This window comes from Castor canadensis, chromosome 8, assembly GCF_047511655.1.
Source record: "Castor canadensis chromosome 8, mCasCan1.hap1v2, whole genome shotgun sequence".
Taxonomy (NCBI): domain Eukaryota; kingdom Metazoa; phylum Chordata; class Mammalia; order Rodentia; family Castoridae; genus Castor; species Castor canadensis.
Genome location: NC_133393.1, coordinates 137,265,002 through 137,280,153, shown reverse-complemented (window position 1 = coordinate 137,280,153; position 15,152 = coordinate 137,265,002). Strand labels below are relative to the sequence as shown.

At 40.7% G+C, this 15,152-nt stretch overlaps 1 protein-coding gene across 1 annotated transcript in view; it reads right to left on the bottom strand.

The window, feature by feature from the left end:
- Positions 1-9,583, bottom strand: part of Slc17a8 (solute carrier family 17 member 8) — a 46,572-nt gene extending 36,989 nt beyond the window's left edge. Inside the window, exon 1 of the mRNA XM_020155080.2 lies at positions 9,186-9,583. Within this exon, the coding sequence (XP_020010669.2) occupies positions 9,186-9,286 (101 nt within the window). The 5' untranslated portion in view covers positions 9,287-9,583. The remainder of the gene's footprint in view (positions 1-9,185) is intronic.
- Positions 9,584-15,152: the final 5,569 nt, after the last annotated feature.

Genomic DNA, 15,152 nt, shown 5'->3' with positions numbered 1-15,152 from the left:
CGTTGTTGTATGTTATTTTTAAAATAACTGTAGAGTTTCGTGTTGCTCTGTAAATGAGCAGAGCATATCTTTGAAGTGGATTTGACTGTCAGCGACTGTCTCCTCTAAAGAAACAGCTGAGGCTGAAGTGGGGACACACTGATTCCTTATGTCACTCATGTTCATTTGAACAAAGAGCACTCAAGACCACAACAAAACTATCCTTTCTGTGGTCAGGTCCTCCCTTTGCCTTCATTGTTTAATAATCCAAATGTATAATTCTTTTTTCTCTCTTTTTCTTTTTTTTTTTTTGGAGACAGGGTCTTGCTACGTACCCCAGACTGAGTATGAACTAATGGTTAACCTCCCAAGTGCTAGGATTACAGGTAGGCACCACCACACCTGGCTTTCTATTTCATTTTTTAATGCTTAGTATAAATACTGCTCGATTTGGTCCAGCCACAGAGATGAATTAGAATTAATCTTCAATTCCTTTAACTTGAGTTTTGATCTCTGTTACTGAATATAAAAATTCATGCTTATTATATCATCATAGTGTTTATCATATTCTTGATCAATTATTATCTTAAATCTTTAACTGATTTAAAAAAAAAAAAAGAGCTAAATGCCAGAACTGTTGCTGTAGGTTGTAGTGAAAAAGACCAAAAAAATTTTTTAAATGGACATGCAGTGATGGATTTACTGCATAAGACCAGAAAATCCACAAACTAACTACATCCCCAGGAGACCTGAGGAATATAGCTTTCACTATAGCAATAAGGACTGGTAGTGGGTGATGGGGCTACCAGCACCACAGAGAAGCTCAGAAGTTGATGTCCTCCCTCTGCAGGTTGGACCTCATGCCAGGAGAGTGACAGCTGGGATGACAGAATTCTGGAATAGTAGAGGCCAGCGCAACCTAACCATCATAGGCGAGGGCAGCAAATGTGGAAGGACAGCTGGAGAATCTGACTCTCTGGAATCTCAGAACTGACTGACAGAATGTGGTGCTCTTAGGAGCGAAATAAATGGGCAGCCAACACAGATACAGCTTGAACATAACCAGAAAAGATAAATAATCGGTAAGCAGTAGGCTAAGATTGGCTATCACAATGGAAAGTCACATTCTCTTCCCTAGTTTCTAGGACCAGAATCTAATGGCTGAGTGAGAAGCAGGGTCTCCGTGACAAAGGAATCTATAGCAGACTGTCACGGGTCTGAAGACTGGTGGACAAAGGGCCAAGTTCATTTGGTTCTCAGGGACACATAGCACTATCATGACCCTCTTCTTAGAATGGGGTTCATGAAGTTAGAGCAGTAAGAGGGTTCCTGGCTCAGGTCCATTTTACAGTGGCTTCACTCGGCCAGTGGACCTGCCCAGTGATCATTTTTTCATATATAATCCAATGTAGATACAATTTGGATATATAGGTTCCTTGACTTACAGTACAAGAGCTATTAACATAGGAAGTCCTTGAAACTGCCATTCCTGGGTAAGATGAAACTGTTTTTACAGTATTACATTACACAGAATGGCAGAGATTAGTTCCACTTTCAAAGACTTAAAGGATACAGGAGACAACAGTTCCCATCATATCTCCATTTAATTCACCAGCTCCTACCAAAAAAAAAAAAAAAGAATGGATGGTGGTGGAAGACAGTGAACTACCACAAATTTAACTCAGGTATATAGCTTGCTTCTCCAGATCTGATGCGTTCTTTCCTTATCCATTATGAAAATGGATAAAAGAATCAGAAGCTTACATTGACATGATATAAATGATAGTATATCTTCATGGCCTTGTTCTCTCTCATACTATAAAGGGACTTTCTGGAACTTCTGTAGAATATCACACTGATCTATTATCAACCAATAGATGACATCATGGTTTTTAGACCTCATAAGCAAGAAATGATAAATACTTTGTATGCCTCATAAAACATGGATGCTCTAAAGTGAGGAATAATTGCTACAAAGATTCACAGGCCCACCACATGGACAACATTCATAGGAACTTAGTGGCTTGGGACATTCCAGCACACTCCCTCCAAAGTAAAGGAATAGTTACTGAACTTTATACTTTCTTCCACTAAGAAGAACATACAACGTTTAGTCTAAATGCCTCTTTGGATTTTGGAGACAGTATATTCTACTCTTGGGAATATTGTTTCTAACCCGCTTATTCCATAACATAAAGGGCTGCTAGTTTTTAATGGGACCTAAAAGCAGTAAGTGTTCTGCCACATGTCCAGACTGGAATCAGAGCAATGTTGCCGGTAGGACCATGTTATCGTAGTACCAAAAGAATCTAGGTAGGAAAAGACACCATGGCGGGTTTCTAGAAAAACCCAATAGGTTTTGGAATAAGGCCATACAATTTATAGTAAAGAAATACACAACATACAAAACATAGCTCCGGGTATGTAACTAAGCCCTGGTAAAGATAGAGCCTCTAACCATCAACTATCAAGAGACCATGTAACCAAAACTACCCACCATGAGCTGGGTACATCAGACCTGCCAAGTCACAGTAGGCATCATAACATGGAAGTGATATAGCTAACACCAGTAGGGCCACAGGGCCCCATGGAGACTATGTCAGACGGTCCAGATTCCTATGCAACCTGTAACTCTTCACCAATGTCTCTCCATCTGCTCACACCTATGAACAAATGACAGGAGGGAAATAAAACTGAGTATGGTACACAAAGAGTCAGTTTGGCAAGTTATGGCAAGTCAAAAGTGGACTGCTGCTGTACTACAGCCCCACTGAAGAGTGGCCTTGAAGGAAGTGATGAGGGAAATCTTCCCACGTAGAGTTAGAACAATCGTCTGGCCATCCATTTTGTATGGAAAGAGAAACATTCCAAGGTAAGGGTATATGTGGCTTAGTGGGCAGGTCAGGGTATACAAATACTGATATTGGAAGTCTGAGAAGGAGGAGCCCTGGGGACATGTAAATCAACCTGTGAAAATGGACACAAAGTGTGAAATCTTTAGACTGCACATTCAAGAAAGCATCCGCTTGGGAGAGGCACTAAGCAGCTCAATAGACTGGCTTACTTGGCAGTTGATGTGAGGCAGCTTCTGTCCTCAGCCACCCATTGCCAGAACTTGGACTCAAGAATGATGTAGCCATGGTAGCAGAGATAGAGGCGATGCATGGGCTCCCACTCATCAAGATTGATCTAGTTACTGCTGCTGTTAACAACAAAACCAATGCTGAGTCCCTCATATCACTCAAACCCTGAGGAGGCAAATCAGCCTCTTGGTAGCAAATTATTTCTATCAAATTCCCTCCATCCTGGAAAGAGTAGCAATTCATCCTGACCAGGGTTGACATATTGCTCTCATGAGTTTAACTTTTCAGCCTACACATCACAACCAGCATGATATTTAAAGATTCACAGGATGTCTGATTTGCCAACACGGGATCCATATAACATCACCTCATGGTATGGTAGTGGAAATGGACCCACGGAATCCATTGGCCCTACCACATACTACAGTCTCCAGAAGATGGCAGCTGCTGAGTTGAAGAAGCTTCTTGAAGATAGACCTGAGACAATCAGCTTAGAGATGAATTCCCATGAAGAAAGGGTGTTATCCCTTGGGATGTGATACGTTTCAAAAACCAACAGTTGCTACATGGTGCTGTGTCCTCAATGGGTAGAATACATAGGTCTGAGATGAGAGGATTGGGTCCCCTCACCATTATTCCCAGAACACACTTGAGAAATATCTCAGCTCTTCAACTTTCGGCTCTGTGGGTCTAGAAGTCTTGATCCATAAGGAAGAACTCTCCCATTTGAAACACAATGGACCTCCACTAAATCTTGGGTTCTGACTACTATCTAGACACTTTGGAGTCCACCTGCCAAGACCAGAAGGCAAGGCCTGGAGTTACCACAGTGGTAAGCATAATTGATTCTGATCATCAGGAGGAATTAAGACTGTTACTTCATCATGGGACAGGAAGAAAGATGATTGGCACCCAGGTGATCCACTGGGACATCCTCCGGTAATGCCTTGTCTAATTTCAACCCCAAGTGGATGAGTACAGAAAGCCTGATCTAGTAAGAGTATACTAACCAGGGGTTCAGGTCCCTCAGGGGCAAAGGTCTGGGTCAACCCCTCAGGCAAGACAATAGAAGTGAGGAGAATTAAGGATGAGTAGAAAGAAGGGACAAGCCATGATGGTGGGAGCAACAATCTGTTCTGCTAATGCTCTGGAAGGTCCTTCAGGAATTATGACCACAGAATCATGGAGAAGCTGGACCTGAATGGAATAAGCTTCCTGTGAGAAACAAAAAGTTCTGAGCAGTGCAGTGGGTGGGCTGTCATAGACACCATGGTGCCCACACCCTAGATCCTTTTATCAGGCCAGCACCCCTGGAGCAATCACATTCTCTACTTCCAGGGCTGCTAAGAACTCACAACCACTTCCTTCTAGGAGAACTGCCCACTGCTAAGTGGCCTCCAAATAAAAGCCCCATTCCTGCTGGGGCAACTCACAAGCCAAGCAAGCCAAAAGGCTCACCTCACTTGCTTCATAGGGACAACTCAGTATGGTTTATGATCCAAAACCTGGTTTTGGACCTCCAGTCCTTGTGCATTACCTCGGACCTCATCCTTTCTTGGTTCTTGCCCCTTTCCTATCCCACTTTACTTCCTCTTTCTTGATTTTTAATAGAAGAGTTCTTCCTCCATGAATCATCTCTGCCCCACACTCGGCTTTTAAGGAACCCTGCCTAAAAGAGAGATGGAATGAAATAAAGCAGGGAAGAGGGATAAGGAAGAGGGTCAGAGGAGGAGGAAGGTGAGCTTCATAAATAGGACAGCCAGGAAAGTCCTCCCTGGAAACAGATGGTGCAAATGCCAGGACAAAGGTGGGCAGGCATGGTGGTTCATACCTGCAATCCTAGCTACATGGGAGGTAGAGATCAAGAGGATCGTGGCTCAAGGTCAATTTGGACAAAAAGTTCACAAGACCCCATATCAACCAATAAAAGTTGGGTGTGGTAGTATATACCTGTCATCCCAACTACGTAGGAAGGATAAATAGGAGGATCACAATCCAGGCCAGCTCAGGCATAATGCAAGGCCCTATGTGAAAAATAACTACAGTTACCACACACCACACACACACACACACATACACACACACACACACACACACAAATAGTATGAGGAGGTCCGTGAGACTGAATTGGAATAAGGCAGATCTCAGCATGGACACACATACACTTAAGTGGCAGAAGCAGGAGGATCATGAGTTCAAGATCAGCCTGGGCTACATAGCAAGTTCCAGGCAAGGTTGAGCTACACAGTGAGACCCTATCTCAAAAAACAAAAGCAAACAATCAATAAAAACCTGTCAGAGCTGAAATCAGAGAGACTTCTTGAGGTCCAACCAATAACATGAGGCCTTGAAGGCTGCTGAAAGGACACTGGCTTTAATTCCAAATGAAGTGGAAACCATGAGGAGGTTCTAAATATGAATGAGATGTGATCTGGCTTGGTTTTATAGAAACCCCCTTGCAACTAAGTTGCCTGAGGCTGCTCAGGCAGGGAAGTAAGGAATGTCAAGACAATTGGAACCCAGAGTTGCCTGATCTTAGAGCATCTTTACCACGCATAGCTTTCTTTTTAGAGCAGAAAGCACACATCTGATACATTTGTTTAAGACACACTGGCTAGATGCTGAGAGCTGACACAATGCAGAGCCTGGCTCCATCTCTTTAAAGGGAAGGTGAAGTTCATACTTTCAGGTGAGGTTCATACTTTCCTCCTCAGCCTCCCCTGGGGAAAATCTTTGATGGTACAACTAATTAAGAGAACAGCCCATCAGGTTTAGGAGTTGCTGACTATGTTGCAGTCCAAGTAACTCCCTAAACCTAAACAAATGGTTTAATCTCAAAACAAGTGGGAAAAGGAAAATGCCTGATTAAAGATAAGTAGCATGTCATGATTAAGGTCATGGGCTCAGACATGTACAGTAATGGATGAAACTGGAGGACGTTGTTAAGTGAAACAAGGCAGCACCATAAGACAAATACTGCATGTTCTCACTTATAGGTGGAAGCTGAAAAGTTGATTTCATAGAAGTAGAGAGTAGAAGAGTGGTCACCAGAGGCTGGGAAGGGGAGAGAGGGAGGTGGATAACGGGTACCCAAAATACATTAGGTAGGAGGAAGAAGTTCTAATTCTACAGCATAGTAAGTTGGCTGTAGTTGACAACAGCTTATTATATATTTTATAAGGAATTAGAACAGAGGAATTCAAAGGTTCCTAATACAAAGAAATGATAAATGCTTAAGGAGATGGAAGTCCTAATTGCCTGATTTGGTAGTTATGCATTGTGTGCATGTGTCAAATGGTCACACTATACTCCATACAGTTGTATGATTATATTACTAATCAATCAAGTAAAGTTTAAAAAAATATGAGCATGGAACTTCTGGTTTGAAACCCAGCTCTGCCAATTATAAGTCATGTGACCTTGGGAGAGTTACTTAATCTCTCTGTGTCTTGGTTTCTTCATCTAAAAATTATACTATGTCCCCTTTTCATGGGTTTTTTTCCCCATGAGGTTTTTAATAGAATTAAATGCATTTACAGTGCCTAGAAGAACATGGTATGTGCTTGCCTTTGTTATTTTTTTATGCACCTGCAATCAGAGGACAACCTCATTGTCACTGAAGTCAAACAAAACTGCATGTTGATCTCTGGACATTCATTCCCAAGTTCAATGTCTCTGTCAACCATATACAGTCCAATTCTAGACTATAAGTGAGCACATTTTCTTTTTCCTACTTTTGTAAAATATTATTGTGCCTTTAGCTGAGTGATTATTCAGCTGCTTCTTACCAATGACCGTTCTCTAGGAAGCTTAATAATGCCTGTCTGTAATCAACTCCATGTGTGAACTCTCAAATGCTTCCCTGTGTAGCTGCCACTCCCCTGACCAGGAGGAACTCTGTGATTAAAAAGCATCTCAAGAGTTCCATCAAGATGCTGATCTCAGTCTCAAACATCGTTAGATATCTACAACTCCACCACCTGCTAAGTTAGAAAGCAGGGGTTCTAACTTCCCAATGCCCCTTACAAAACACAAACAGTTCTTTATGATTTTTTAATTTTAATATTGGACTCAATCAACTGGTTTTACATGAAAATCAACAAGGTACGGAGGAAATGCCCATCTTGTCAGAACATTTTGCATATTATTATCTTACAGACTTGTGATTAACACCAAACACAGGGCAGAGCTAGTCTGGATATGCTCAGCTCAGAGACCCCTACAGCTGAAGACCAACTTGGATCGCCAGTCAAGTAATGTGTTTTTTCCTTCCTCTGCTAATAATTTCTACCTAGACATCCCTGAAAGAAGAGGTTCAAGTTGGCTATGTTTTTTCTAAAGCTGTTCTGTAATTACAACAGCAATGACAATGTCTAACATTCATTTTGTGCATTCACTGCCTCAAGCATTTTGCTCGCTCTTGTTCTACTGTCCTGTGATGTGCTTCTGCAGAAACTGTTCAAAGATACTAGACACATGGCTCAATTTGGGGTTGAGGTCCCACAACTTGGAAATTATTAATTTTATTGTATACCTAAGCAAACCAATTTGGTAAACAAAGCGCTCTTTATATGAAACGTCCAATAAAGTATAGCAAAACCAGTTCTTAAGATGCCGGCTATTGAAAAAGGCAATAAAATTTCAAAAAAGCAATTAGTTTCAAAAGAAAATAACTACGTATTTTTTTTGTCAAGTATTTTATAAACTCAGCAGAGTTTGATGAGTATAATGGTGACTATAGTCCAAAGTCATGGTTTTTATTCCTGACTTTGCCAGATTCCTTTGTCATCACTTGAATAAGCCAATTAAGCCATTGTGCCTTCTTTTTTGCATTTCTAATCAAATGCACACCACCACAATAGGATGTTACCAGGGGAGCACAGTGCTCAACGGAAGGAGAAAACAGTCTTTTAAAAATGTTATTATAATCATTTTCTGTATTTGGCTGGTGTACGCTGCTGTCACTGAGCTAGGTTTTCATCTGTACACAATTCAGTGTAGCTGGCTGAGGCCTTTTGGTTTTTAATTACTAAAATAGTAAGGTGCCAGCGTCATTCTTTTATTGTAAATGCACATCAAAAATGATAGCGAAAAACACTTACAGGACCATACATGTTATAAAACACAAGAAACGAAAAGATTACATAGAAATGGCCCGTTAAATATAATGTAGAAGTTTTAAAATGTAAGCAATAACACAGTACAGTTAAAAAGAGATCAGGTGGCATTCTCACTCACCAGGACTAGAAATAATCCTGAGTGATAACTTGTTCAAACACAAGAAAAGTTGACAAAGGGCATTTTCCCACTTATTGGCATAAGCAAGATAAGAGTCATGTTACTTTCACATAAGGATTACTGAGTAAATTCATCTATGAAGCCCGAGAAGACATTTAGTATGTCTGCAAAACTTAACAAATTAAAATGTCACATCAATGCATTTATTTATGGCAAACTCTCCTGCCAATCATAATATGTTTTACATTAAAAAAATTTATGTTGGGTTTGTATCAAACTCTCATTCAATTATATGATAGTACTGATCATTTTCCCACTGCTACCATGGGATGTGAGATTTTTCTGCTTAAAAAAACATGAATTTTTAAGTAACCTTCTTCAAACTGTCTTGAAACTATCATTCTCTTTGAAAAGTATACAATCAGGAGCCACTTTACAGATTCTGTATAACAAGCTAAAATTTTGCAAATATTTAATTTTAACCTATAGTGAAAACTAAAATGAAAATCTCTGAATATTAATTTCAAAGCATAACTATACTTGTTTTACTACTGAATTAACATGAAATATTGTCTTCCTACATATTTTCTCATTCAAAGTCAAACATACCATATGCAATATTACTAACAGCAGTAAGTGCTAATCCCAGCAGATAAACAGAATACTCATCTTGGTATTTTCCTAATTTGAACCAATACTTTTGATGCATCTTTTTTTCCTCCAAGCACAGACTGTTAGCTCTGAAAGAGGTTCCAGAAGCCATCTAAACTGACCCACCACCTCCTCGTTAAAATGTGGTTTTACATGCATCATTCAGTCTCTCCTCCCACGTTGGTAATGTGAGGCTACTTAGAAAGAAATCTAAAGTTTGCATTCAAACTTTACCTTTGTAAGATTCCAAGTAAATCTCCCACGACATTCTGCACTCCTTCCTTCCCAGGTTTCAAAATTTTTTCTTTGCAGGTATCAAATGCTTTAAAAGGCATTTTGAAGGGGGACACCTCCGAGCTGTTTAGTCAGTCATCCTTTCTTGTTCCAGTATGGGGAGCACGGTGTTTCCTTTGATGAACACCTGGAAGTCAATTCGTATAGAGGGAAGTACTTAAAATCAAAAAGGAGGTGATAACCAGCCCAGATCTTCTAAGAAGAGGCAACCCTCTCTTCTACCTCTAGAAAAATAAAAGGTGGGGAGGAGGGGCGGCAGGGGGAACCAAGGGGTTTCTGGCTGAGCATTCAACCCCTTGTAAAAGCTACAAGCTCAGCAGCAGCCTGTGGCCGCTGTCTCAGGCTGCCACTCTCAGACTGAGCCCAGCCTGTCTCCCTCTCCCTCCAGCTGCAGCTGGAGAAGCTAAAGTGGGCTCCAGCCCACAAGGAGTCCTGAGACCAGCAGTAGCATCTGCAGCCAGCTCCTGTCCCTCCTGCTTCACTCAGCACCCCTGCGGCACTCTCTGAGGGATCCTTGCTCAGGTAACACTACAGTAACCCACACAACTCCTGCTCCTCTGCCACCTGGGCTTATTAATGGGCTCTCAGCCAGAGCAGGCACCCAGAGTGAAGTTAATGAAACATTTACAAGTCCTCTGCTTTCCTGAGGTCTGGTCCCACAGACAGCTCTGAGCCACTAACTACTTCATGCCCTTTGTTCTCCTTGGGGGAGCCGTGAAACATTTTTTCAGCCAGCCACTAGCATGACATGCTCCCTGGGGAAGCACTTACATTTGAGTAAAATAAATGTAAACCCCAACCACAGCCATCTACGAGGTCATTTATTTGGACCTCATCAACAGAGCAAGCTCTCCAAGTGTGGTACATAGGTGCCATTAGAGCCATCTAACTGAAGAGAGCTGAGCCAGTCTTAGCACCTGCTCTCAATCCCTCACTGGCTCCTCATTGTCCTAGGGATAATGTAACCTTTCATCATGACACTCAAAGCCCCTCTGTGTGATGTGAGAACCAAGCCATGTTTCCTGGCCTCTGTTCTCCATAGTAACACTGCCCTTGAACTCAGTAAGCTCCCCATCCATTGTCTCTGAGGTTTACTAGAGCCGTACCCCCTGCCTGAATAAGCATCCTTGCCCTTCATATGGGCAGCTTCTGAAGATTCCTAAATCTCAGGAAGGCATCACTTCCTCTTCAAAACCTCATAGGCAAGATGTTCCTCCTCTGTGCCTCCAAATTGCCTGTCTTCTGCCCCAGCAGGTCCTGGCTGTCAGGGGGCATAGCCTAAATACCTGTCGGGCTTGGTTGCAATAGCAGGTTGCTCCCACAGTTATGGGCTGTAGGATGGTCCCTTCATCAACGACGTCTCCATGAAGGAGCAACCTTTGACTGCCATGCTCCGACCCCAGGCTGCACATGAGTGAGAAACCATGTGCTGTAGGTTCTCAGGTTTCCCAGGAGCCATTTTCACAGAACCAGTCAGTAAGTCACAGTCCAAATCTTTCTCCAAGATTTAAATTCAGTTAAATTAGAGCTGGATCCTCAGTGGACTAAATACTGCTAATTTCTACTAAGCTGTATGTGCCAAACTCTGTTAAGCACTCATTATATATTTACACAATCTTCCCAACACTGTTTGTGGTTAGTAACTTCTTATTTTTCTCAAGTTTACTGACAGGAAATTGTGGTAAAGAGAGATTAGACTTCCCTGAGATCACACAGCTAGTAAATAGCAGAGCTGAGTTTCAGAACCAAACAGCCCTGTTCCTCTCCTCTCCCCTTTCCTTGTCTTCCCTTCACTCCTTTCTTCTCTCTCTCTCTCCATGTCAATTTTTCTCTCAAAATATGCATTTTTGCATTTCATCCAGTTCACTCACTTCCAGTGCACAATCCAATGATTCTTAGTAAATCTACCAAATTGTGCAATTCTCACAAGGCAATTTTAGACCATTTCCATCCTCATGTTCATTGTAAATCCACATCTACACCCCCATCCTGCCCTAGGCAGCCACTAATCTACTTTCTGTCTGTAGATTTGCCTTTTCTGGCCATTTCAGTTAGAATCATATGATAGATGGTCTCTTGTGGCTGGCTTCATTTTTTTAGTGTGATACATTTGAGGTCTGTCCAAGTCACAGCTTGTGTTAATAATTTGTTCTTTTTTTGTCGAATAATATTTCATTGTATGGCTGTATGGACCCATGTGCATAGGGTCCATCCACTGGCCTATTGATGGACATTTGGGTTATTTCCAATTTCTGGATATTATGAAAAAAAACTATTGTGAACATTTGTATACAAGACTTTCTGTGGATGTATGTTTTCACTTTGGGGCAAATATCTAGGAATGGAATTGCTGGATCATATGGCAAGTGTATGTTTCACTTTTAAAGAAACTGCCAAATTATTTTCCAAAGTAGCTGAAATATTTGACATTCCCATCAGCATGTATGAGGGTTCCTATTTCTCCATATCCTCGCCAATGTTAGTTGTCTTTTTTAATACAACCATCTTAGTGTGAGTGGTAATGGTACTTCACTCTGGTTTAAATGTGCATTTCTGTGGTGACTGATGACATTGACCATCTTTCCATGTGCCTTCTTCCACCCATGTCATTTTGGTGAAATTTCTATGAACTATTTTTCATGTTCTTAAATAACTTTTTGTCTGCTTATTATTGAAGCATATGCATACATATTCTGGATACAAATCCTTATTGGGTATGTGTTTTGCAAATAGTGTCTCAGTCTGCTGTTTGCCTTTTCATTTTCTTCACGCTGTACTTGGAAGTGCAAAGCTTTCAGATTTTGATGTAGAATTTATTCATTTTTCTTACGAACTGTGTTTTTGTTGCTATATCTAAGAAATATTTGCCTAACCTGAGGTCTCAAAGGTTTCTTTCTATGTTTTTCCTAAGAGTTTCATTGTTTTAGCACTTAGATTTAAGTCTATTATCCATTTAGGGTTCACTTTTATTCATGATGTGAGATAAATGTCTAAGTTTATCATGCGGCTATCCAATTGTCCCAGCATTCTTTCTCCAATGAATTGCCTTGGCACCTTTGTCAAAAAGCAATTTAAAAAAAGATTTATTTTGGACTCTCAGTTTTGTTCCATTCATCTATAGGTCTATTATAAGCCAGCACTGCACTGTCTTGACTATAGCTTTCTAGTAAGCTTTGAAATTGGAAAAATGAAAGTCCTCCAACTTTTAAAAAAATGTTTTTTTCACAATTCTAGATCTTTTATATTTTGCATGTAGATTTTAGAAACAGCTTGTCAGTTTCTATGAAAAATATCCTGTCCAGTCCTATACTTTAAAAGGATATTTTCTGATCACCAAGTTTGCCAACATAATCCCTCAAGGCACAAAACACCAAGGCTCCAGGAAAGCACATCTAATCACACCATGTCTTTACCTGTCTCCAGAAAGCTCAATCATTTGTTAAAAGCAAATACAATATGATAAACATGCCCTCTTGCTACAGAAAGCATCCACTGGTGGAGCTTCTAACCCATTCCTCCAGCCCCAGATACCTTTAGGTCACTTCCCTCTTGCAGCGTACAATGGAAGCAGTTACTGACATCACTAACCACTCCTGCAGATTGTACCTGAGTCCATGCAGTTTCATGATGGTGCATTAGATGGTTGATAACAATATTCACTAAGATTTTTGCAGCATTTCTAAGGATGACTTTAAGCACTTACTACTCGTCTGCTCATTTAATCCCCCAATGACCCATAATTGTATCATCTATAAATGTGAAAGCTGAGACTTGGAGAGGTTAAGTAAATTTATTTAAATTCATACAGCTAAGAAACTGAACAGAGATGCAATAAGGACCCAAGAAGTCTGGTATCAGAACCTGTACTCTTAACTTCTATACTAGAGACCAGAAAATACAGTCAGTGCTAGGGTTTGCATCTGGAATATCCTCCAAAAGTCTATGTGGTAAATGATATGTTCCCCAGCTTGGCACAATTGCGACGTGGTGGGGTCTAATGGGAGATCTTTGGGGATGTGCCCTTTAAGGGGATTTTGGGATCCTACTCCTTTCCTCTTCTTTCAGTTCCCAGCCATGAGTTGAGTGATTTTGCTCAATAACTGCTGCTGCAGGCCCAAAGCAATGAAGCCATCTGATCCTGTACTAAAACCTCTAAAATTGTGACTCCAAATAAATCTTTTTAAAAAATAAGTTGATTGTAGGAAGTATTTATTGTAATACTGGTTAATGAATACAATGAGACTCTACAGAACTGAGGCTCTTTTGTTCACTGATTCAGTAGTTCCTTTTCTTAAGGGGCTAACAGATGACAGGCCCTTTTTAAGCAATAGTGATAGAGGTCAAACTGCCATATTCCCCTTGAAGAAACAAATAACCCACAGAAAGAGTGAGTCCATTGCTTTGTGGTGCATGCTGCCACAGATGGGTATGGAGTTCAAGCAAGGATGCCAGCTAACCCTGAAGATGGGAATAGAATAGTCTTCCTAGGTGAGGGGATGCTAGTGTAAGCTTTCGTGATGAAAAAGAATGAGAAAAGCAAAAGAAAAACATGTGACTTTATCTCATTCTATTGTAATCGATTCCTCATCTATCTGACTTGAGTTTCCTAAATTTATTAAATTCCTTTTTATTGGTGGTAGTGGGATTTGAACTCAGGGCCTCACACTTGCTAGGTAGGCACTCTACAACTTGAGCCACTATGCCAGCCCTCCTGATAGTCTTTTAGTTTCACAAAGTAGAATGGAAAAGTGGGCATGACAAAGTAGAATGACCAAATAGATATTATTCTTATTTTACATGTGAGGAAACTGAGACTCACTCAAGAACTTGTCCAAAGTTACATAGCTTTTTGTGGAGCCAGTTTGAACCCATCTAATTCCAAATTCTCATTTTATTCTACCACACCACTCCCAGTAATTCTAGCTCACTGTGAGTTCAGTACTTGAATTGTTAATTTGTATCTGTTTCTAAACTGTTGGATTTTATACTACTATTAAATGTGTCTCTATAATACTATCAAAATACAAAGTTGCATACAACAACTTTATAAGAAGCATATCAAATTCTATTTTCAGTCTAGCATCATAACTGCCCAAATACTGTCATTAATTGTCCCCAAATATATAAATGGTCAAGAACTGGGCATGGTGGTACACACCTATAATTCCAGCTGAGGAGGACCACTTGAGCCCAGGAGTTTCAGACCAACCTAAGCAACATAGTGAGACTCCATCTCAAAGAGAAAAAAAAAAGTTAGGTAACTAAAATACAGAAATGTAAGGTGTCTTTTCCATTAAGTAGTTCATACTTACCTAGAAGTCAAGAATTTACTTAGACTTACATTTATGAAGCACCTTTTTTTTTTCATTTTTCTTTTATTATTCATATGTGCATACAAGGCTTGGTTCATTTCTCCCCCCTGCCCCCACCCCCTCCCTTACCACCCACTCCACCCCCTCCCGCTCCCACCCCTCAATACCCAGCAGAAACTATTTTGCCCTTATCTCTAATTTTGTTGCAGAGAGAGTATAAGCAATAATAGGAAGGAACAAGGGGTTTTGCTGGTTGAGATAAGGATAGCTATACAGGGCATTGACTCACATTGATTTCCTGTGCGTGGGTGTTACCTTCTAGGTTAATTCTTTTTGATCTAACCTTTTCTCTAGTTCCTGGTCCCCTTTTCCTATTGGCCTCAGTTGCTTTAAGGTATCTGCTTTAGTTTCTCTGCATTAAGGGCAACAAATGCTAGCTAGTTTTTTAGGTGTCTTACCTATCCTCACCCCTCCCTTGTGTGCTCTCGCTTTTATCATGTGCTCATAGTCCAATCCCCTTGTTGTGTTTGCCCTTGATCTAATGTCCACATATGAGGGAGAACATACGATTTTTGGTCTTTTGGGCCAGGCTAAC